The sequence below is a fragment of the Chanodichthys erythropterus genome, chromosome 2, assembly GCF_024489055.1.
Source record: "Chanodichthys erythropterus isolate Z2021 chromosome 2, ASM2448905v1, whole genome shotgun sequence".
Lineage (NCBI taxonomy): Eukaryota > Metazoa > Chordata > Actinopteri > Cypriniformes > Xenocyprididae > Chanodichthys > Chanodichthys erythropterus.
The window spans coordinates 29,479,741-29,504,260 of NC_090222.1; the positions used below are offsets into that span (position 1 = coordinate 29,479,741).

At 38.0% G+C, this 24,520-nt stretch overlaps 1 protein-coding gene across 1 annotated transcript; it reads right to left on the reverse strand.

Moving 5' to 3' along the window:
• Nucleotides 1-366: 366 nt before the first annotated feature.
• On the reverse strand, nucleotides 367-24,251 carry zhx2a (zinc fingers and homeoboxes 2a). The gene is made up of 3 exons (XM_067408661.1): nucleotides 23,898-24,251; nucleotides 19,424-19,521; nucleotides 367-2,946 (listed from the first exon to the last, which is right to left on the reverse strand). Exon 3 carries the CDS (start codon nucleotides 2,789-2,791, stop codon nucleotides 377-379), a length of 2,415 nt encoding a protein of 804 aa, XP_067264762.1. The 5' UTR covers nucleotides 2,792-2,946; nucleotides 19,424-19,521; nucleotides 23,898-24,251; the 3' UTR covers nucleotides 367-376.
• Nucleotides 24,252-24,520: the final 269 nt, after the last annotated feature.

Consider the following 24,520-nt stretch of genomic DNA (forward strand, 5'->3'; position numbering starts at 1 on the left):
CGACAAAGGTCATTCCTTAATCATCAGGCCCATCTAGTTCAGTCATAGCAGCCTGTTTTCTTCTGCAACAGAACAAGCAACAAATGCCACTTGACTCACATAAATTATGGATGGAGGCCTGAAAGAAAACAGAAAATTGACTCACTGCCCCCTTTCCCAACTTGCACAAAATTTGGGCTCTGCCCTGTCGCTCACTGCTAAGCTGTTTTTCTAAAGGCTAAATTACAGACTGCCGACATCCTGGGTGTCTTGCAGCCACATCTGCTACATTATCACGAGAAGCAGCTATTACTCTGGGAAAGCAACCCTTGCTCCTCCTCCATTCAAAACTTCAACCAGCTAGTTAAAATAAAATAAGACCATTACCTTTACAACTTCATCCCGTCACTCTGTGTTCTGCTGACAGCACTTCAAGGTCTCGTGCCACTTTCTGTGCATCATAGTCTTTGCTGTCAATGTCCGCTGCCAAGGAAACCCACCTCTTACCATCTACACTTGCCTGTCCATGTTCCTTGCTCTTGCTGATATCAGGCATGTTGTGGCCCAGTTTACTGGTAAACCATTCTACTATGTCCTGGTTGGTTAGTTTTGGCTGCTCTGCAAGCTTCTCAAAACCCTCCCCTTTTTGTACCTTTGCCTCTTGAAAGTGCCTTTGTAGGACGCTTTGGGTCTGATCCGTGATCAACAAGCTGTTTTGTCCATTCGGTCTTTTGTTGCTAAGACTTTGAAATTGCTCCATCCAATCCAAAGTTCCATTCTTCAGAGCAGATCTGTTGTCCTTAAACCAGCGGACAATTTCTGTACGAGCTAGCCCTGTTTGGATTTCTAGTTGGCTGTACTCCTCTGGTGAGGGCCACTGGGTTTGTGCAAACACGTCTTTAAGAAGGCAGAGAGACTTGCCATCAATGGCCTCTGGACACACTGAGGATGTGAGAATGGGAAGAGGTGAGTCCCTGACTCTGTTGTCCTGCTCATGGACTCCATTCAATGTCCCCCTTTGAAGGTGATGCTCCAGCCTTTTCGAGCCCATCGAGTTGAGCAAGGCTTGCTCTAGGTTGTCACGTAGTGCACGACGCTCCGTAAACCAGCAATCGATTTCGTTTTTGGAGAGCCTGGTGTCCGCCACAAGGTGCTCTATCTCAGCCTGGGTCGGAAAGCTAGTCCTTTGGAAACTCTCCTCTAACTTTTTCATTTGCTCAGAGGATTTGCCTTTAACTCTCTCTAGTAGTGGAAACTGTGTGGCGACAGGCTTATGTGGTTGGCTGTCCTTTGAAGAGAAGTCTGTTTTAATCTGTTGCACTGCCTTATGGTTTCCATGGCGCTGATCGCTGAACCATTTTTTGATCTCTCCCCAGGAGAGGCCAGTCGTCTCAATGAGACGATACACTTCTTCATCATCAGGAAACTGGCACTGAGCATAGCTTGTGGTCAGCTCTCTGATCTGATCAGGGGTTTTCTCACAATCTGAAGAAAGACTTGGTGTCGGAGAGACAGACTTCGGATTACTCTGAACGGACTGGATTATTGAAGGCCTCTTTATCTCTGGGGCAACCAGTGGTGCTGTGTGGGGCCTCTTGACACCCTGTGCTATTTGATTTGTGACTGTTAGTGCGAGAGGAGAACTGGTCGCATTTGAGCCATTGGCAACTGGTGCCAACACTAGGCCAGATTGTCCAAGGACATGGCAAGGGACGGTCTGGATAAGGGACTGTGAAGCTTTAGTGGACTGAGCTAACTGAGCAGGTAAGACAGTGAATGCTTGTTGAACAGGCTGAATCGTTCCATTGAACATTTTCTTACGTGCTTCCTCAACTTCCTCAGGAGACCAGCTGATACCTTGTTTTAGCCGTTGGGTAGTGAACCACACTTTAATTTGTTCTTCGGGGTGTTTGGAGGCTGCAGTGAGCCAAGAGAGCTCTGCTTGAGTAGGGTATGGAAACTTGTTGAAGGAGGTGATGAGGGTCAAGTTGCCATCTAATGAGGGGTTGTATTTTGAAGTGTTCAAGGGGACGGCGATTTTTGGTACTAAGTTGTAGTTAGGTGGGCGTTGCAGGGATGGCATTATATGAGAGAGGCCGTCTTTAAGAGTTGCATCTGGGATTATCACAGTCCCATTCACATTCACTGCAGTAATTTGCTTTTTCGGGAGATCTTGAGCGAGTTTGTCCAGCGGACTATCATCTTGCAACCGTAAACTGTCTGCTTTGGACTTGCCCAGCTTAACAGTAGTGGATTTGCTTGAAGGAAAAGAAGTAAAGTCCTCTCCTGACTGAGGGCTGGTTGTATCATAGATGACTGCACAGTTTGAACCTTCGATTGTCTGTTCTAGAATGGTCTGACTGTTTAGTTTGATTCTCTTGAACTTGAAGTTGCTCTCCCCGGGATGGCATTTCTCATTGTGTTCTGTTAAAGAATCAAACTTTTTTGTGTTGAAGTTGCATACCGCACACAAGTAAAGTGGGTTGAGTATAACATTGGGGTGGTTGGAATCAACATGGTCTTTGAACTCGTTGAGGTTTTGTGTGGAAAAGGGACAGTATTTGCACTCGTAGCCTCCCTGGAGTTTCCTCTGTGGTCGTGTTTTCACTTCAGGTTTCTCCAGCTCTGTTGCTTCCTGAATAGAGTTCACAGAACTCTTCCTATCTGTCCAGTCCTCACTAGAAGACACATGTGATGATCCATTCTCTTCTGTACCATCCACACAAGAATCCATGTCTTCTGGGTCATCTGCAGTCACCAAGTCATCCGGTCGGATCATGCAGGGAGTTGTAGACTTTCTTCGACTAGCCATGGTCAGGGAGTAAGACGGTACAGTGCAGGGGGACTCTGGTGATGAGCAATGGGCAGGTCTTTGTCTGGTGGAGGATCGGTAAAGGATGATTCAGCTGACTGTGAATGTCAGCTCCAATGAAAGACTTCATGAGACTTCATCCCAGACCACAGAGTCTATTTAAAACAAGAAAAGATACAATTTAAGCAGGACAGATTATCATGAATTAGAATTGAGGTATCATCTAGGTATGAAATAGATGTATAACAAACACCGGGGTGCTTAAAGAGGTCAGACACAAGACAAAGATTCTCTATAAGTAGTCTTTATTCAAGCTGTCAAACTACAAATAGATAATCTTAATGAAACATTGGCTATAAACAAGGTATTGCCTAGCCTACAATACATGTTCCTTGCCAAGATTTTATTTTTTTAAAGATTTTATATAGGCTTGAATTTGAAAAACTTGAATTGCACAGAAGAATTCTGAACAGTCCCCAAAGTCATATCAGGGATAGATGCCGAACATCAGCTGCCGTGTGCAAAGATTCACAGAAAAAAAAAAAAAAAGCATCAGTTTTGATTTTAGGATACTGCATGTTGTGTGTCTGTCACATCTAGTGTGTGACTGCCTTTAGACACTTCATATGATAATGCAGTTTTTTAAGGTTCCTAAAATAACAGCTGAACAATAAAAACTGTGAAAAAACAATAAAAAATGTGATTAGATGGATGTCTATCAACACAAAAGGTATCAGTTTTATAACTGTTAATTTTCACTTCAGGTGCAACACAGCTTGATTTAGTGTAAAAATCATTCACTTCATTAAAATTTAAGCTATAGCGTTAAGGCTCCTGCATGAAAGCATTTAGACACACACCCTAGTGCTGTGTATTAAATTAGAGTCATCAGCAATATGATGGTCAGTCCAAATGGGAGGGGCAAAAACATCCTGTGCTAGGCCGAACTTATCCAGTCCAATAATAGCCTTCCTCAGGCCTGTGGTGCCCTCAGCAGATCTCAGTACATTGGAGACTGATTAAATATGGATGGGACCCTGAGCATCTCATATCACAGCCTCAACTCTGTGAGAGCATGAGTATAATGTAACCCTTGCTATTCTTTTTTTCTTCTTTGAGAAAACTGCCAAGGGCAAAAAAAGGACAACCAAACTTTTGACATTTAATTGTTATGCAAACAGATTTTATGGACACATACTGAAAGATAATTTAAAAAAAAATGTATACCCTTTTTATTATTGTTTGAACAGCAGAACATAAAAAATATTAAAATATGTTAAAAATAGATAAAGGGTTAGTTTACCCAGACATTACATTTCTGTCATTAATTACTCACTCTCATGTCGTTCCAAACCTTCAACCTAAGACCTTCGTTCATCTTCAGAATGAATACCACTGTAGTCACGTTGACTATTTTAACGATGTCTATACTACTTTCCTGACCTTGAATGTGGTAATTGCGTTGCCTTCTATGGGGGATGAAAAAAATAACCTCTCTGATTTCATCAAAAATATCTTAATTTGTGTTCGAAGATAAACAAAGGTCTTACAGGTGTAGAACAACATGAAGGTGAGTAATCAATGACAGAAATTAAATTTTTGGGTTAACTAACCCTTTATCTATTTTTAATCATTTTTTGTTCTGCTGTTCAACCAATAATAAATAGGGTATAAGCCGCTACACTGAGGAAAAAAAAAGACTCACCTAATCCAGTCAGTACATTTACTACCGCATGAAAAATCACTAGGAAAGGACTCATGCACACTCTTTTTTGACAAAGGCTTGCAGCAAATAAAGAATGAGAAAGCATTAGACCACGTAAAGTTTTAAAGCCATTCGAGAAAAAAAAAAACAAAAAAAAAAAACATTACTTGGCCTCAAGTCTCACTTGTGGTTAAGACTGTGCTAAAGTCAAATGACAAAAAACAACAACAACAATTTAAAAATAAATAAATATCCATTTTTCACATCCTTAGAATTTCAGAGCAAATTTCAGAATTTTAACTTAGAATTTTAGAGCAAAAAACTACTAAATAGTGATACACCAATAGGATTTTTCAGGTACCTGTCACTTGCTTTCTTATTTGAACTTTTGTCATTAAAGCTGCTATCCGTAACATTTTTGGTTAAAAATTATTATTAATTAATTTTTAAACAAGTACATAATCAGCCAGTGTTCAGAACTATCTCCTTACCTTAGCCCGATTCACAACGGTAAGCTTGTAATAATGTTTTCTAATTCGGGTGGTAATGATGGGTTTCCGCAGGAAGTTCAAGCATGCCGCCGTTCGTCTTTGTGTCATTACGTCACATCTGTTTACATAAAGAACGAGTCCCAGCTAGTGGGCTATATCATGTGAGGATGCTGCAGGTGACGGATCATTTATAGCCTTTTCTCACAGCAGCTGGAATAATAATTAAACTTATCATTTTGATGGTGGATTGTATGGTATGACAAATGGACAACTGGAGATTAGACTGTACAGAAATTGAAATTGAACAGATAACGCTAATGCGCACTAAATACACATAGTCACGCAATGCTGATGTCAACATTAACAATTTGAGAACAAAGTATAACAATTTGTATGGTTTGATGTGATGAGCTAAGACAGTGGTTCCCAAACCTGTTCATAGATCCAATGTACTGATACACAGGCATTTTATTTCTCATTAATGACACAGAGTAGCAAGTGGGTATATTATGCTGCTTTCTCTTTAGGGCCAAACGCACAGATCCATTATACTGATACACATCCGGTTTACACCCAACTGTTTACTTTCACTTAAGACATGACTGGCTGTGTTTACATAAATACTCCACACGACAGACACTGACATAATTGCGTGTGTATTTGACCATTCAAGTGCAAAAAGACGTGAAAGAGAACTGAATTTTCAGTCAGCGCGTGCAGAGTTCTTTTTTAATGCTTATTGTGTTAAATAACACCTTTTAAACATTGAGCACGTCGAAATTCGCAACCGCTTTCTGAGAGAGGCAGCATTTTGTGCGCACACTTTAGCAGTGTACCATTTCAGCACGAGCACTACACCTCTTTTTCAGGATATATTGTGCTATATATTCGTGATAGTGATATATATTTACATATCGCAATATACACGATATAGCAAAATCTCTAACAACAGACATTTTATACCATGGTAGTGATATATATCGTCATACTGCCCAGCCCTAATCTCTACTACTACCACCTTTGACAGTGGTGTTCAGCATGAACTACAGTTTCTGTAAAACTCTACTGTTTGTCGCAAAACAGATAGAAACATGCATGTCAATGCATGTAAACCTAGGAGAGGATGTTGCTGCGGAGCCACTGTGAAGGGGCGGAGACTGAGCTCTGTTAATACTGTGGAGCACAGTGGGGGGGGGGGCTGAATTTGGGATTGAGGCAGAATTAATTTAAATCTCATCAAATAGGGCTGTAGAAGCCTGCAGCATTGCACAGATGTACACTGAGTGCTATTTTTCATGACAATACTGACAAAAAGTGTTGAGTGTAAATTGTACAGATCACACCCCCTTCTACAATTTTAGACTCAATGTGGCCACTACTGACTCCTTTTGAATATTAGGATGAGGTCTCTGAAAACACAGCAGGATTGATACCTGATGCTGAACAATATATTATTCAGTCAACAGTAGCGCCATATATTCTATTTTTTAGCCTGTAGTAATAAGAACTAAAAATTGTTTAAGAGAGAAAAAAAATAGTTTGTCCAAATGAGGATGAATGTGGGTGCATGTGAGAATGAAGTAGTTTTACAGTAGGAGAATGACACAGAGCTCAGAGTAAAGTCCTTTGGGTAAGTGTCCAGGCTTTCAGTGTTTTGGGGTACCAAGGGACAGGCCTTGAAAAAGCTGGACTCATGCGTTGCTATGGAAACGGCCCAGCAGCAGGTGGGAGGGATTTTCACCACAGAGATCCAGATGAGGAACGTTCCGCATTCCTATTTTTGGCCGAGCCTGTTCTTTCGGGGTGAAACCCACACTAAGAGAATGTATTCATCCTATTAATTCGAGATTTGTATATTTGTGTAGGCTATATGCGGATACATTTTTCATGAATCAGTACGAGTGGGTGCATTAATTATGCTTATTGAGAGGAAGCAAAAATAAACTTAAAAAAACCAACGCTAACATGTGCATCTTGTTGATATTGAAAACACAGAAACAAAAATCAATGTCTCGTCTCAATAAATGTCTAATTTCCTGACACTTTCCACAAATAGAGTTGGGGGGGTTCTGACAACCTCAGTCAGAAAAAAACTATTATAAGAATATTTTATTTTCTAATCGTTTAATAAAGACTGCAACTTTTTCAACTGTTACAAAAATGTGGAACATGTCTACAGTTCCCCCAGTAATAAACATGGAATAAACGGTAATAAACATGAAGAGCAATTCCACGCAAATGTCAACTTTACCATGAAAAAAAAAGTTTTAACCAAAAGAACAAAACCCTTTTTAAATTGTCCATTTAGGTCTGTAATATACTGTAATAATGTGCTCTAACAGAAATTTTAAGAAAATTGCCTTGTTTATCCACAATATATGTGGTAAGCAACAATGCTTAAATTTAATTTTCAACCCACCATATTTCATGCTTTCAAAAAAGGGATCAAAGACCCCCCCTTTTTAAACTTTATTTTAACAGTAAGCATTGTGTAGAAAGATGGAGGCATGCCTGAGAAATAAATACACTCATTTAGTCATAACAGCACTGCCTGTTGAATTTATAAGGGCTGGAATAAAGAGGTCAAGACGCTTCAGTGCTCTGTCACGTCCGTAACGTTTTAAAGATTAAGTTTATGTCATATAACAATTATAAATGCAAATAACTTGAAACTTTATATGCAAAGCTAAATTATGTTTATGCTTATTGGGATCAACAATTAATTTCACTACGTTGCTCTGAACAACCATAATAAGCGTTACGGACGTGACCGTTACGGACGCTTCATATTAAATCCTATGAGTTTGCTTCTTTATATTGCTATCATCTGTTTCAGGCTTACCATATCAGAACATATCCAATTATCGCAATACTCTTTGTGCTTTGTTAGTTTTAATATGAAAAAGGTTTAACTTTCAAATTCAGTCGATTTTATAACAAAATTCAAGCAATAGATGTCGCTCTTTAATAGCCTATGGCGCGTGACAGATTAGCTGCAGCGCCTGTAAGCGGCGGATCAGGCGCACATGAACCGATCTTCTCTTCCTCTTGGCAGTTAAGCGGGCGTACACGGTGCGAATTGGTCGGAAGATCGTATGTCCACGCACACGTCAAGAGTGAGTTTATCTGAAGAGGTGATATATGACACGATTTTTCGACCTGCCGATTTCCGAAGCAATCGCACAAAGTTCAGTGTGTGTATGTGTGTGTGAGCATGCGAGCGGAGCGCGAGCTCAAATCAGAATAGCCTTTGACATGCTGGATAGAAAATAGGCCTATGTGAAATAAGTTTTTTTTTTTTCCGACTAGTTGTTCAAGCCATAAGTGGACTAATCACATTGATTAGTTGATTATTCACATTCACACACATAGGGCTTGCCATAAAGAACCGGCAAAAGAAATGATTATGAATTTGACCAAAAAAAAAAAAGAGACATTTTAATATTTTATTTATTTTTTTTTTTATTTTTTTTAATAATCTAATGTTTTCTAAATCAGTGTCGGCTGCAAAGTGTTGACATTGGTGACTCTCATCATCTTCGCTGTGGATGTGCAGAATGCACTTTTCATTCGGATTACATAATAAGAGAGTAGCCCATTTCTTTTCGTTTTGAATTATTTCGTTTAAAAGAAGACATTTCGAGCTTTCTATAGATATTTTTCTCGTGTCTGTGAGGCAAGCAGCCTATACGCTGAGTTTCGGTTCATTTAGCATATAAGACGCGCTCCAGATCAAGTGATCGCGCCCGCGCATCCATATTTGTTGCTTATTTATTAAATCAAGACAGTTGGTTGATGAAACATTGATTAAAATTAAGATACAATTTTTACAAAACGAAATTCACTTTAAAGAAGGCTTTCTACAAAACAAAACTTAATGAAGCGATCAAAATCATGTCTGACCTACTCCATGTCTCCAGATGTAATGCGCATCTTATTCTATCTTAGTCATGCTGTTCACTTGTCTTAATCAAATAGATGAAATTAAAAATAAATATTATAATATGGTTATTTAAACAAATATGAAATTAAATATGTTTTCTTTAATGGCTACCAACACATATAGTACAGTAGTACAGAGAAATTTCATGTCTTGATCAAGAGCTGATCAAGCATGTTGTGTCAAGCAGTGTGTACCATGACAGGGTTGTCTGAAGATGATATTTTACAGCGGATCGCCCAAGAGCTACAGTTATCAGGTTAAAAAATTAATTATGCTTCTATTAATTAAGCTATCCGACTCGACTCATGAACCACTCTTGATCCCGACATGACATTTCTCTGTACTACTGTACTTTGGTAGCCATTAAAGAAAACATATTTAATTTCATATTTATGTTTAAATATGCCTATTATAATGTTATTTATTTTTTAATTTCATCATAAGATGCGCAATACATCTGGAGACATGGGGACCTATTTTAACGATCTAAACGCAAAGTGTAAAAGCGCACGGCGCGTGTCCAAATCCACTTTTGCTATTTTAAAGACGGAAAAACGGTCCGTGCGCCGGGGTGCATTTTTGAAATGGGTTGTCCCTATTCTCTTAATGAGTAATGGGCGTAACGTTCAATAAACCAATCAGTGTCATCTCCCATTCCCTTTAAGAGCGAGATGCGCTCGAGCCATGGCGGATTGCTATTTACATGGCAGAATTTGTTGGCGGAAAAGCTGGAAAAGCCACATACAGCCACCCCAGACCTAACGCCAGCGGAGGACATCTCCTTTATTATGCCTCCTCCGTCTTTCGATTCTTTGGCCGAGCAGGTACTCCATTTGGCTGAACAATTCGAAAATACGTAACATTATAAAATACACTGACTTATTAAACACACCGATTCAACTGAGGAGTTCAACGAGTGGTGTTTTGCTGAAATTACCTGTTAAGTGGCCAGTCAATCTTTCAGTCGTCTGCGTTGGATGCAGGCTTTCAAATAGCTCCGCGCGATGAGTATTGGCTCGATTGTTCAATTAATTAGCCTTTTTCATTCATCATTATAACTATTAATAGGCTGAATTGAAAATAGGTAGCCTAATTCTAATACACGCAATGACTATTCATCATTACATTTTTATATTTATGTAGCCTACGCAATAATATTATTTTACACTGTAATCCTTTTGTTTTTAATATTTGGCATGTTTGTGTGATGCGCATCCCAATAAGCAAAGTCAACGCGCACTGTGGACGCGCCCAGAGGCGCAGTTTCTTAACGCGCTCTAACAAAAAAATATTGTGCCATTGACTTTAGACTTTAGACCAGGTTTGAGTTGGTCTATGGCGCAGTCTATTTTCAGCTCCTTAAAATAGCAATGCGCCTGAACACACCTCTTTTTTAGACCAGCACGCCCATGGGAGCACTAACTATGCATTTACTAATTTAAGGACTTGGCGCTGAACGGGAAAACGCGAACGGCGCCGGACGCAAACTAGCAAACACACTTGCGCTGCGCCTTGCGTCGCATTGCGCCGGGTGTATTATGGGGCCCATGGAGTGGGTCAGACATGATTTTGATCGCTTCATTAAGTTTTGTTTTGTAGAAAGCCTTTCTTTAAAGTGAATTTTGTTTTGTAAAAATTGAATCTTAATTTTAATGTTTCATCAACAAATTGCCTGGATTTAATAAATAAGAGGCAAATATATTCATGGATGCGCGGGCGCGATCACTTGATCTGGAGCGCGTCTTATATGCTAAATGAACCGAAACTCAGCATAGGCTGCTTGACTCACAGACACGAGAAAAATATCTATAGAAAGCTCGAAATGTCTTCTTTTAAACGAAATAATTAAAAACTAAAAGAAATGGGCTACTCTCTGATTATGTAATCCGAATGAAAAGTGCATTCTGCACATCCACAGCGAAGATGATGAGAGTCACCAATGTCAACTTCATCTTTGCAGCCGACACTGATTTAGAAAACATTAGATTGTAAAAAAAAAAAAAAAAAAAAAAAACACAAAAAAAAAACAATCAAAATGTCTCCTTGCTGTTTTTTTTTTTTTTTTTGTCACATTCATAATTTCTTTTGCCAGTTCTTTGGCAAGCTTTATGCTTGCGCTTGAGTCCTATATAAATGCTAATTATAATATTCTCTCCAGTATTTAAGTAATTAATGGCTTGAACAACTATAGTCGATGAAGGAGAAAAAAAAAACGTATAGGCCTATTTTAGCATGTCAAAGGGTAGGCTATTCTGATTTGAGCTCGCGCTCTGCTCGCATGCTCACACACACTGAACTTTGTGCGATTGCTTCGGAAATCGGCAGGTCGAAAAATCGTGTCGTATAGCCTATCACCTCGTCCGTGCGATTTTCAGATAAACTCACTTGTGACGTGGACATACGATCTTCTGACCGTCAAAATTCGCACCGTGTAGCCTAGACCTTCATTTACAGAACGAAATATGAACATCAAAAGGTAGGCCTATATGATACAGTACAACTTATAGAAGAGCATTGTGTCTCATAGGACATTTCCCTCGGGAATTGGGATGTCGCGTTTTTACCTGTTGGTTAAAAAATGAATGGCCTAGCCTTGATCACAATCCGTGCGATCAAGCTAACAAAATAGGCTAATAACATTGCAATAATTTTGACTTGAAATAAAGTTTGATCATTTTGACTCAAGACTCCGCTTTAAACTGTGAAACTAGCCGAAAACCGTGGGTTCATTCACACACAAAACTGACATGATTGCGATTGGCAATAGTGTAGGCTACTTCAATCGGTCCACCTGTGGGGAAAACTTGCGATTTTAAACTGCTTTATGATAAACATTAATATTTGTCAATGTATTTTAGCAAGCAGTTCTGTAAGAAGGAAAATCATGGTCTCTAAATTGAATCTTGAACGCACACGCTTGTCAACATGAGAAATAGGTCTAATCTATAACCTTTTGCAATACAGAGTATAAAGTTGTAAAAAGTTTAGTAAAAAGTTAATAAATTGTGGGGTCTTACCATACTGGTATCCCAGATTTCAATATTTGGTGGTTTAAATGCCTGCTTGAGGTCTCTGTGAAAGTTTTAAAGCAGTTTTTAAAGCAGTCTTCTGTGCCGCTTTCAGACCGGTCACGTCCGTAACGGAAAACTGTCACATCCGTAACGTTGTTTTTTCCTCATTAATGCGAACACGAAAAATGAAATAAAATTATTATTTTATGCTCTGTGGAGAGCCAACCCTTCTTCATTCGGTGGGCAGTATTACTTTTGGTTTGCTCAATGTAATTCACAGAATTCGTAAAAAATATGTTGTCACCCAAAGCTTAGTGACTTTTTTTGTCACGTCCGTAACGCTGTATATTTTCCTCATCTAAAATATAAAACAGTTGTATAGTCTGACATTTTTCTAATGTCTGGACTCCTTTAGTAAGGGGTTATGAATATACAAATAGACGGTTCAATATGTTGCTATTAAATGCATTCTTTGAGCGTTTATATTTCAAGTTTTGACTCCAAATGTCACGTCCATAACGCTGGAATTGCCCTGAAACATCAAGTAAAATTAACAAAAAATTTCAGAAAGAGTTAAAAAAATAAAAATAAAATAATAATAATAATAATAATAATAATAATAATAATAATAAATAAAGGGTTAGTTCACCCAAAAATGAAAATAATGTCATTTATTACTCAGCCTTGTGTCACCCGTTAGTCCTTCGTTCATCTTCGGAACACAAATTAAGATATTTTTGATGAAATCCGATGACTCAGTGAGGCGTCTATGGAGAGCAAATCCACCGAACCTCTCAAGATCCATAAAGGTACTAAAAACATATTTTAATCAACTCATGTGAGTACAGTGGTTGTACCTTAATATTATAAAGCGATAAGAATACTTTTTGTGCGCCAAAAAAAATGTAAAAAAAATAACGACTTTTCAACAATATCTAGTGATGGCCGATTTCAAAACACTGCTTCTGAGCTTTACGAATCTTTTTTTTTCAAATTCGTGATTCGGATCACATATCAAACGGCTAAAACTACTGAAATCACGTGACTTTGGCGCTCCGAACCAGTGATTCGATTCGTAAAGCTCAGAAGCAGTGTTTTGAAATCAGCCATCACTAGATATTGTTGAAAAGTCATGATTTAGTTTTTTTGGCGCTCAAAAAAGTATTCTAATCGCTTTATAATATTACAGTAGAACCACTGTACTCACATGAACCGTTTTAAATATGTTTTTAGTACCTTTATGGACCTTGAGAGGTTCGGTGGCTTTGCTCTCAATAGAGCCATTGGATTTCATCAAAAATATCTTAATTTGTGTTCCAAAGATGAACAAAAGTCTTATGGGTGTAGAACGACATGAGGGTGAGTATTTAAATGACATTATTTTCATTTTTGGGTGAACTAACTTTTGAAATTGTGCCGTTACTCAGTAGGGACTAATATGTTTGGGACCAAAACCATTCAATGCAATAACAGGGCTGCACACAAAATATGGGATACAGCTAAATATTATGCATTTATGAATTATAATAATTTACTGATTAAAAAAAAGCTTTGATTTTGCTTTAAATTAATTTAATTTATGATTATGACATAATGACATAGTTGTATGCTTTTAATTGTTGGATACAGTTAAAGGCCTAAATCACTATTTATACAGTCATTTGATTCATTTAAAACCACATACTTTTCATGCTAGGTTTATCTAATTTTAAATAACCTATTGTCTAACATGTCTAGAAGTTCTTACTGTAAAAGAATGTTTCCTCTGTGCTTTGAAAAAAAGTGCTGAGCTGAGAGGCCAAAAAAAAAAGTAATTCACAAGAACATGATCGGAAAACAATTACCAATAAAAACAACACAAAACAATAGACTTTTATGAGTCACAGTGCATCAGTTTGAAACTGGGCAATATTTTGCAGGGAAAACCATGCTTAATTTTGACTAAGTAACCAGAGACAGAGGGCATGACATTCCTGCTGAAGCCATCTGTAAAGGCCTGGCTGCTCAGCAGCATACAGTTTCTTCAAAAGAAACCAAATCTCTGTGGCCGACCACTAACTTATATGGCTGTTGTCCCAGAGAGTTATGAAATACTCATGGAAAGGGTCACACTGAGGATCAAGAGATCAGGGTCATGTGTGAGCACTGCGTCTATGAGCTTTGGATGAAATACTTTGTTAAATAAAACGTTAATCCAGTAACACCGGCTGGTTAACATGACTGTGTCTACACTACACTCACTGGAAAATGTTTTCTTTCAACAACATTAAACAGGTTTTAATAATTCTAAAAGAGCCACTACTGATCTGATGACTTGATAACATTTATACAACACTAACAATTACCATTTCGGAAATGAATGGCAGCATTTGTCTTCTCTGCTTTGTTTGAAATACTCCTTATAAAACAACAACAACAACAACAACAACAACAAAAAAGACATTTTGGCAGATTCAATGCCTCTGATATGGTCGACAACTGGTTTATCAGACTCATACCGCTGGACAATGATCACTGCTGGCATCAATCTGTGAGTTTGAGTCACAACACACAAGAGGGCCGAAAAACACATATCTCACTAAGATCTAAAGCTCTGTGTGACTCCACAATGACACCAACACATTCATTTTAGGGATGAGAAGAAAACTGGGAGGTAGAAAACTGACTGCGAATGAACTCCAGTCTCTTTTTGTTTATAGCTTTCCTCATCTGATCTAATGCATTCCAACATGCTGATGTGAACAAGAAATTAAAATCACAATTGTCTTGTCATGCAATGAATGCCATAGCTGACATGAGCTCTTTTTAGGGATGCACACAATATATTGCTACTAGGGCTAGGCAATATGGCAAAAAAAAAAAAATTTTTCAGAATGATTGACCAATTTTGATTTTTTAATGTTTAACTAGTCAACTTAAAAACTTAACTACAATATGAGTCAAATAACATTCTCTTTATTAACAAACCAGTTTAAAAGTTCTATTCCAAGTGCACCACATCTGAAGTAGTGTAAAACAAATTTCAAGAAATTATGCATGAAATATGAAGGCAAACTGTACAAACTTATAATAAACATATCCAACACAGAAATAATATAAAATTAAAAAAAAAAGCTAAATATTTCTTATTTTTACAACAGGAATTTACCGCTTATTAGACAAAAATATTGTTTATCTGTATCAGTCATAATCTCAATATTGATCCCTAGCTCATTTTGCATCTTTTTGAGTTCTTTGTGAGTGCATGTGAGGTATGAATTCACCATATATATGTCCCAATCACCCTGAATTCACCATATTCACACATACATACTATCTGGCAGATGTGAAAAGAGTACCTAAAAACCATACTCTAGTAAAAATACAGATACCATGGAAAATTACTAAAGATGCACCAATTGACCAGCCAGGAATCGACCAATTTTCCATGACACGGCTCTTACCGACTCCGAGCCAGTCCGTTTGGTTGCAAGCGGCACAGGCAATAGTGTCAGCTGCGCGTTCTCGCTCCTTTCTCTCCGATGGTGATATGGCACACACCCCCCTCCTCTCACTCACTCGTCTCATTCGCTCTGGTTAAATAGTGCTTGTATTGCGCATAATTTCAGTAGCCCCTCACTGCAGAACACGAGATCCAGGGGGCAGAGATGGGTAGTTTTAGGGATATGTAAAGTGGGAGGAGTTGGATCTGGATCCAAACTCGGCCCCTGGATCTCGTGTTCTGCAGTGATGACCATCTCACAATATGCTTCTCAGTCTCAAACAGCTTGTGAGCTTGTACCACATTTACACAAACCACACAAATTTATGTCAAAATGCCAATTTTGGTATTAAACACTCGGTTAAACAGTCAGTTTTGGAAGCTTATTAGTTAAAGAAAGATAACGAAAGTTGTGTAACAGTATATTGGATCCCTGCATAAACTCTTAAAGTGACAGCAGTCTAATATTCCTGCTGCTGTCTGTCAGGTTAATAAAATAACAAAAAAACAAAGAAAATCATACTCTGCTCTTGACTGAATTACTTTTGTAACTAATTTTAAGCATTAATCTGCATTTAATTTTTACAATGAAGATAATCCAGTGTTATTTTATTTTAATTTCTGTAGTATTTCTTACCTGAATATTTTGTATACCCACCTGAAAAAGTGTTTATTTCATATCTCTCTATTCTATTGCATTTATTTGTGTTGTTGTTTGAAGTTTGTTTATTTGTTCTTATTTTATTATGCTCTTTTTGCTTGTTTTTATGAAAATAAAATGTTGCATTGCAGAAAAGTAGATTTTTTGTCTGTATATATGGTGTCAGTTATAGTTCTTGGAAAGAAAATCAGAATCGGCAAAAATCAGTATCAGCAGATCACACTTACAAAAAAAAAAAAAAAAAAAAAAAAAAAAAATCAGCCAAGAAAATTGCAATCGGTGCATCTCTAAAAATTACTCCATTACAAGTTACAAGCCACCAATTCCAATACTACTTTAGTAACGGTCTTAAGGAGTATCTGATTTGAACAGTACTTAAGTATTTTACTCGTTTTGAATGTAGACTCAAAGATCCACTAGTCCTCATTACCTAAGAGGCATGCCAGTGAAACAAGAAACAGTTGATTTGTGAGGAGAGCAATCACATTTATTTTCTAAAGTCAAAATAAAACTAAACACCTCAAAATGGCAATAAATCAAGGCTGACACAACAGACTGTCTCAGTTAAGCTTAAGTGCTCAAAAAAGGCATAAGCAAACCAATATCCTTCAAACAGATAAATAAAATAATGTTAAGTAAAATGTGCTAGTCAAAGCCTACTTGCACTGGATGTGTTGGTTTTGCACTGGCAACAACCTGCTAATGCGCTCACAATCATGCAAAGTAGCATTGTTGACAAGTTTTGGTGAGTAAAGGCAAAACCAAGTGTGCCATATGAATCCTGGAAAAATTAAGCCAAATTGTCTTGATCGCCCCCAGGTGGGTAAAAGCAGTATATGGCATAAACCCCGCCCTCTCCATGTAATGTAATAGGACATGAGACAAACTAAATCAAATTACACTTAAAATATTTTTTTTAAAGACCATTTCTGTCATTTTAGGACGTTTTTAATCACACTGGTGTTAGGTCAAGTGCTCGTTCTTTAAATAAGTTTGGTTTTAGTTAGTTATTTGATGCTATAAAAACGTTAGTGTGACATCATGATTGACAGCTGAGGTTGACAGCTTCTCTGAGTGAAGTAGTCACTGAGGTGTCAGCTGACTTTTTTCTGGATCTTCGCAAGGTGACTGGAGCTTTAACTTTAATTTCTACATTTTCATAACCATTTATTCACACCAACATAATGAGTTTTTCTGAGTGTGGACGGGACCTTGTTATCACGGCTCAACTTCGTGCTCACTACTGCGCAGACTCAAGACTCAAAGTTCACCATGTGCACCAAGTTCACCATATTGGCGCTGACTTCACTTACTATAATGGAAGAGAGTGGAGGTGCGCTTTCCATCTCTCTTTTTTTTTTTACAGTCTATGGGCAAAACGCACAAGATATAGTACCTTCAATGCCCTGTAGATTGTGATATCACTTATTCTGTAGCAGAAATAAACTACTGCAGAAAAAGTTAGGTGCCATACAAAATATAACGAGTAATTGCATTGCATATGTGACCCGTCACGGAAACCAGGGACACAAGTCGGCAGCACAACTCTCGAGCAAAATGAGAAAGAAGCATTTTGTTTTGATTTTCTTTTTTTTGCAGAATCTGTTAGTTGAGATCATGAAGAAGCCTTTCCATGTTTGAGATAGCAGTATTGGTATATTTAAAAGCGTACATTTTGAGGTTGAAATTGGCTTGTTTTTCGGAGATTCTAGCACGCAGTAGGGGCGTGTTATTGTCTGTGTGTATTTCCATACTGGGAAGCGTGGCTACTTATTATGCAGCACCCTGGCCGGCTCTAGCTGATATCAAAATTCAATGAAGAACCGTGGCCGTTACACCGAAAATGTTTTGAAGTACTTCTTTGACAAGCCGGATGCATATGAACAAGCGCTCACTGATTCTGAAGACGATCTGAGCGACGATGAAAGCGGCATAATAAGACATTACCTCTCAGGAGTCGGGTAACGCGCCGGTGCATTTTGCAGGATTTTTTTCACATTGCAGCAAAACAGACTTAAAATACTCTGTCATTTTTTGTCATAGAGACATAAGTAATATATCAATTGAAACTATAGAATGTCTTCTTTTATTTGTGTACACTCAACAAAATGTTGTGCTTTTTGAAAAATAAAGAAAACTAACATGGTGCGTGATCTCTCGTCTCCCTCTGAACGCAGTCCAATCTGATAGTTCTCAGAAAATTAACTAACTTATTGAATACTAATCACAAAAAAATTATACTTATGTCTGAAAAAACGTTGAAATGTCAAGTTTTAAATCGTGTAAGTCGAATCGAAAACAAACCTTCTGTGTTTATGTAATCTGTATGAAAAGAGAGCCATGTCAGACGCCCGTGATTCAGCTCATTATCCGCTAATGTGGCCACGCCCACGGAGCCAGCGCTATTCAGACGCAAATTCAGTCAATACATGCATTCATCATCTCAATCGTGTATTTATTGTCTTGAAAAGTGTTTTGAATAGCCATAGTTAGCAATCTCTGGCCTCTGTTAGTTCAGTTAGTATCCTTTATTATTAATAGTATGCGGTCCATGCAGCTTTACAGGGGGTATGGCTTATCTAAAGGAGATGTAAATGAGCCCTATTGTCAATCCCAGCAGGTGAGAACAGGTGAGAACTGCAACTTTAGAGGCGTTTTTCTCCCTATAGAGCTTTCTTTAGTGCCTACCTTCAAATGGCCACAACTTCTCCAAACATTATCAGATTTTCATGTGTTACACATCGTTGGAAAGCTTGGAGACTACACTTTCAGAATCTGTGAATAACTCAAAATGCCCCAGAACCGACTTGTGTCCCTACTTTCCGTGACTGGTCACATATACTTATTCAAAAATGTAGTCAAGTCGAGAGTAAAAGTTGCAAATACCTTTGATACTCAGAAAAACTACAAATTAGCCAAAAAGATACTTAAGTTCAATAACTAATTACATTTACTCAAACACTTTACACCAATGCTATCTGGCATGCAGAAGTGTTAGTAGCTTTGTGGGGAAAACATTACAAAGCAGACAACTGAAAAATAAGCGATCTGCCTGAAAGAGTTATGAGGGGGTAAATTCTTCAGCTTTGATGTTATAATTTTGCATTAAAATGGACCATCTTCACTGACTTTATCTTTCATTGGTACAAGCACATCCTAAGCTATTATCTGTTTATCTCAAAGTCTGAAATCCTCTAAAGGATGAAAACTTATTTAATTACATAGTATGACTGAATTATTCAAGTTTATTGCCGCAGTACAAACATCCCTGTTATGCTCAGTTTGGACTCCATATCACTGTATTATCATCATCATAAATCTTTTTAAAATAGCGACCCACCTGTCAATAATGGTCTTGTGTTTTAGAGCACAATATCTGTAGGTCCTATATGTCAAGTTTTCCTCCTCTGCTTTCTTTTTTACCCAGCTTCTTCTCACCTATAAAAAAAAGAACAGTTGGATTGTTATTTAGATCTTAGAAGTTCATCTAAATGCCATCATTTCAAAAAAGGCCTTAGAGGCACTGGTTCAAAAATAATAAACTTTCTCTCTAAACTAAGAACAGATTGAGTGACACTCCTCATGACAGATATTGTCGACTGCACACCCTTATTTTCTTTTCTCCGTACCGTAAGTTACAGGTCAGTGGATTGATAAGACTGTTAACAAGCATGAACATAAACTCAACACTGTCATGTCCCTGATGGAGCAACACCATCTTTCACTTTTTTTATAACAGTTTAGCTGATCTAAAAATTATACAACAGCTCAGACAAAAGGTGAATGTAGTTCAAGTCAGCTGAGGATTTAGACCTCAAAATGTAGCTGCCTGAATCAAACAATGCTTGCACATGCAAATAAATTACCTTTAACACTCTTCTGTCTTTTGTTAGACATTTTTATCAGTCTATTTCTCAATATTACGGTCAGTACAGTTATATGCAGTCTCTCCACTACACCTCCAAAAAGCTGGGTCACGACTGTAAAAGTAGGGCAGAATATTGGCAACAGTGAGTGGCTGCTCAACAGTGAGCGACTGCAAAAAGTTGAATGCTTCCCCTCGTCAGGAAAACAACCTTCTCAAACTGATTGTTTTATTTTTTTTAGTTCAAGAAGGAATCTGCTATGCTGAGGCCCATCTGCATTGATGCCCAGTTGCGTGCACTGCCACTCAACATGCTCGAATATATAATCATATACGAGTATGATTGCAAGATATGACATGAATATGATCATGCATAGTGATGAATCATGAATTGTTGTACTCATTATGCAGCAGTCTAATAAGAAAACAGAGCAGAATAGTACGCCGCCTTGAACTGCAACTTCAGCAAGTAGCACACTTCAGTTCTGACTCTCTCTTCCAGGACATGAATACAGAAGGAAATTAATAGCTTTAGTAGTGATGACTAATAAATAACCTGGCTCCAATGTGAGGCCAGACTCCCTCACAAAGAGGCTCTGCTTTCAGTAGAGTCACCACCAGCACCGACAGAAAACACACAGCTTTCAAAGGAGCCCAGCCCACGGCTGTGACATCAGCGACTGTCGGCTTAGTCACCGACAGCACGAGCTACGAGGCAGAGGCAGCAGCAACCACCTCCTCAAAGACGTCAGCTCCTCACGAACGCGGGCAGCCATTTTGAATCCAGCCAGTCACCTGGCACAAACCGCATTTTACGCCAGAGCAACTCAAGCAGAGTTGTACTTTTGACGATAAGGGTCACTACTTTGCAAAAGTTGTCTTAGTCTTGGTTCCATGAATAAACCTTTGTAATGGGAGATGTTTCCATACTATGACCCACAAGGTGAACGCAAGTCTATTTTTGCCAGGTGGAGTGAGATTGTTTAGTTATTTCAAAATGGCATAGATGCAGAACAAACTTGTGATTATAATAAAATTGTATCAGAATATCCTTCAGTAAGCACAATGGGAAAAACACCTACGAACATATAACAATAGCCGTTTCCTCATAGCGTGTAAATTAAAAATGTTTTGTTTAGTTCTAAGCCAATTTCTAAAGTTAAGACAAATATCTACTCAGATTAATAAACAACATAATGAAACATGGTACTAAGTGATCACTTATTTATGACTATCAATAAACCAGAGCAACCAAAGTGGTTCTCCCATTTGACATTATGCTGTACACTCCAAAAAAAATAAAATAAATAAAAAAATAAATAAATAAAAATATTTTACATTGTAAAATACCGTTTTCCACTGAAATAGTAATATACCATAAACACAGTGCATTCTGGGTAATGTGTCGTTTTAAGAAAAGAGGCCTATAGGCTACTTTCTCGAAAACTACAAATACTATTACCCAGAATGCATTGTAATATACAGAACGCATTGTAATATACTGAAGTAATATACTGTAAAAACAATGCATTCTGGGTAATATGTCGAAAACAACAAATAATATTACCCAGGATGCATTGTAATATACAGAACGCATTGTAATATACTGAAGTCATATACTGTAAAAACAATGCATTCTGGGTAATATGTCAAAAACAACAAATAATATTACCCAGGATGCACTGTAATATACAGAACGCATTGTAATATACTGAAGTCATGTACTGTAAAAACAATGCATTCTGGGTAATATGTTGAAAACGACAAATAATATTACCCAGGAATCAGGATGCACTGTAATATACAGAACGCATTGTAATATACTGAAGTCATGTACTGTAAAAACAATGCATTCTGGGTAATATGTCGAAAACAACAAATAATATTACCCAGGGATGCATTGTAATATACAGAACGCATTGTAATATACTGAAGTCATATACTGTAAAAACAATGCATTCTGGGTAATATGTCGAAAACAACAAATAATATTACCCAGGATGCACTGTAATATACAGAACGCATTGTAATATACTGAAGTAATATACTGTAAAAACAATGCATTCTGGGTAATATGTCGAAACCGACAACTAATATTACCCAGAATGCATTGTAATATACAGAACGCATTGTAATATACTGAAGTAATATACTGTAAAAACAATGCATTCTAGGTAATATGTCGAAAACGACAAATAATATTACCCAGGATGCATTTTAATATACAGAACGCATTGTAATATACTGAAGTCATATACTGTAAAAACAATGCATTCTGGGTAATATGTCGAAAACAACAAATAATATTACCCAGGATGCACTGTAATATACAGAACGCATTGTAATATACTGAAGTAATATACTGTAAAAACAATGCATTTTGGGTACTATGTCGAAAATGACAAAATAATATTACCCAGAATGTATTGTAATATACAGTAGGCATTGTAATATACTGAAGTAATATACTGTAAAAACAATGCATTTTGGGTAATATGTTGAAACCGACAAATAATATTACCCAGAATGCATTGTAATATACAGAACACATTGTAATATACTGAAGTAATATACTGTAAAAACAATGCATTTTGGGTAATATGTTGAAACCGACAAATAATATTACCCAGAATGCATTGTTTTTATGTCAGTGGAAAACAGTATTTTACGGTGTACATTTTTGTTTAAGTAAAACATATACTGTCCATGATATGATGAAAGCATGTGGTAAAAACTGTATTTCGCACAGAGTAAGATTCAAAAGGAAGGAGAAATATGATCAGCTTAAGGAAAAACTATTTACATATAATGCTTTAGAGGCACCACTGAAGTTGCTGGAAGATCTAAAGATGCAGATGCCCTTCTTTCATCAATTTAACTTTATTTAAACTCAAGAAAAGCCTCTGATAAAACTGCTAGTTCACCCATGAAACCTTATAAAAGCTCTAAAAGTGATTTTCCAGCTACATCAGACGAGCTGAAAAAGTAGGAAAGACCTGCTGGTCATAACAAGCAAACAGCCAAGGATGACTGACAGATGGGAGATCGGTCTCTGTACATAATTTGGAATTCCATCTGACTGGACCCTGAAGCAAATATCACGTGTAGGCCGCTAGTTTTACACACTTGAATCACCTGAGACGTCATAGGAATATTCGCCGAGGTGGTTTATGATACATCAATCGCATGCTATATTAAGAATTTTACAAACAACTCAGATTGGCACTTTTTGATTAGTATGTTCAGCTTTCATAAATGCATTTGCAGTACACAGGGTGCTATGGCCCTCAAGTAGTGTAGATGCGACAATTTTGGGAACTATCACAGATGTGAACACAGTGCTGCAATGTGGCTCGCGTCTGATGCGTGTGCCATGCAGTATGGTCGTGGAAGGCGTCACCACTGCCTACATCATACGACACCATACCGAAATCAAAGTAGTTGCGTGCCATGCTCACTTCATCCAAGTGCGTGAATTAACCATTCTTAGTTGAAATAGAATTCCTATCGTGGCTCACAATGGTAAAGAGGGTTTTATTGAGGCAGAACAGACTCCAATAAAAATCACTTGGACCGACGTAACGCCATGTCGACATTGGTAGCCATATTTTGCTGCTTATTTCGACAGCAGAGAAGTAGACATGTTCTCGCGCCCATTACCGCTTAACTTTAACCATTCTATGAAACTTTCCGCAAGCCACACCAAATCACAGCGCTGGAAACGATAAAACTGAGGTTATCGGGTCAGGTCGATGCGGTTATTCTGGTGCTCACTTTCTACGATATATGCCTTGGGAAAACTAAGTTCAGCTGAAATAAACAACTGACATTAGGAGCACTTTACAGCACGTTTCAGTCAACTACTTATTGTGTGTATTCAAACACGCCCGCAACTTTAAGGTTTGTTTGCTAATTTTCCAACCGACACAAATAATTCAGCCATTCTTACCTGCCCACCACCAACGGAAAACGCTGGGATGTGAGGTTATTGACAGCTAGGGTCCAAAATTGCGTACTTTTCCACGTGTACAGCCAGTAGAAACGTACGATTGTAATGATTCTGCCGAATCCTAAAGACAACAGCCGAAAAAAATTGGCGATCACAGGGGGATCTACGCCAAAACCCACATGATCAACTACGTCAGCAGACGTATTTGCATACGATACAAGACGCCGTTCCATCCCGACTTTGGGAATGAATTCCTAAAAGCAAAAGTTTGAAAATCGCCGATGGCAAGCGCTGGCTTCGAGAGCAAGAGCAGTAGTTGACTTCGCCCCGTGCTTCCTTCTTTGAGATGATTAAACCACTGTTGTTTTGACGTCCCCTGCGTGAGTTTGGATCACAGGTCATTGAATATTAAGCACTCTGGTGAAGGCCAGTGGCTGAACGGTTTTCGCTCTCGTTCTCTCCTTTCTCCTCCCCTGTCCCCTCTCTCTCGCCTTCCCTCTTCGCATCCCCTCCCACGTTTTGCCTGTAGCCTTGCTATGGTTCGGCATCAAAACAAACAGGCCAACTTGTAAAACGAGACACACGAAGAAACTCGTGCAAGAATATATAGACGTTGCTATGGA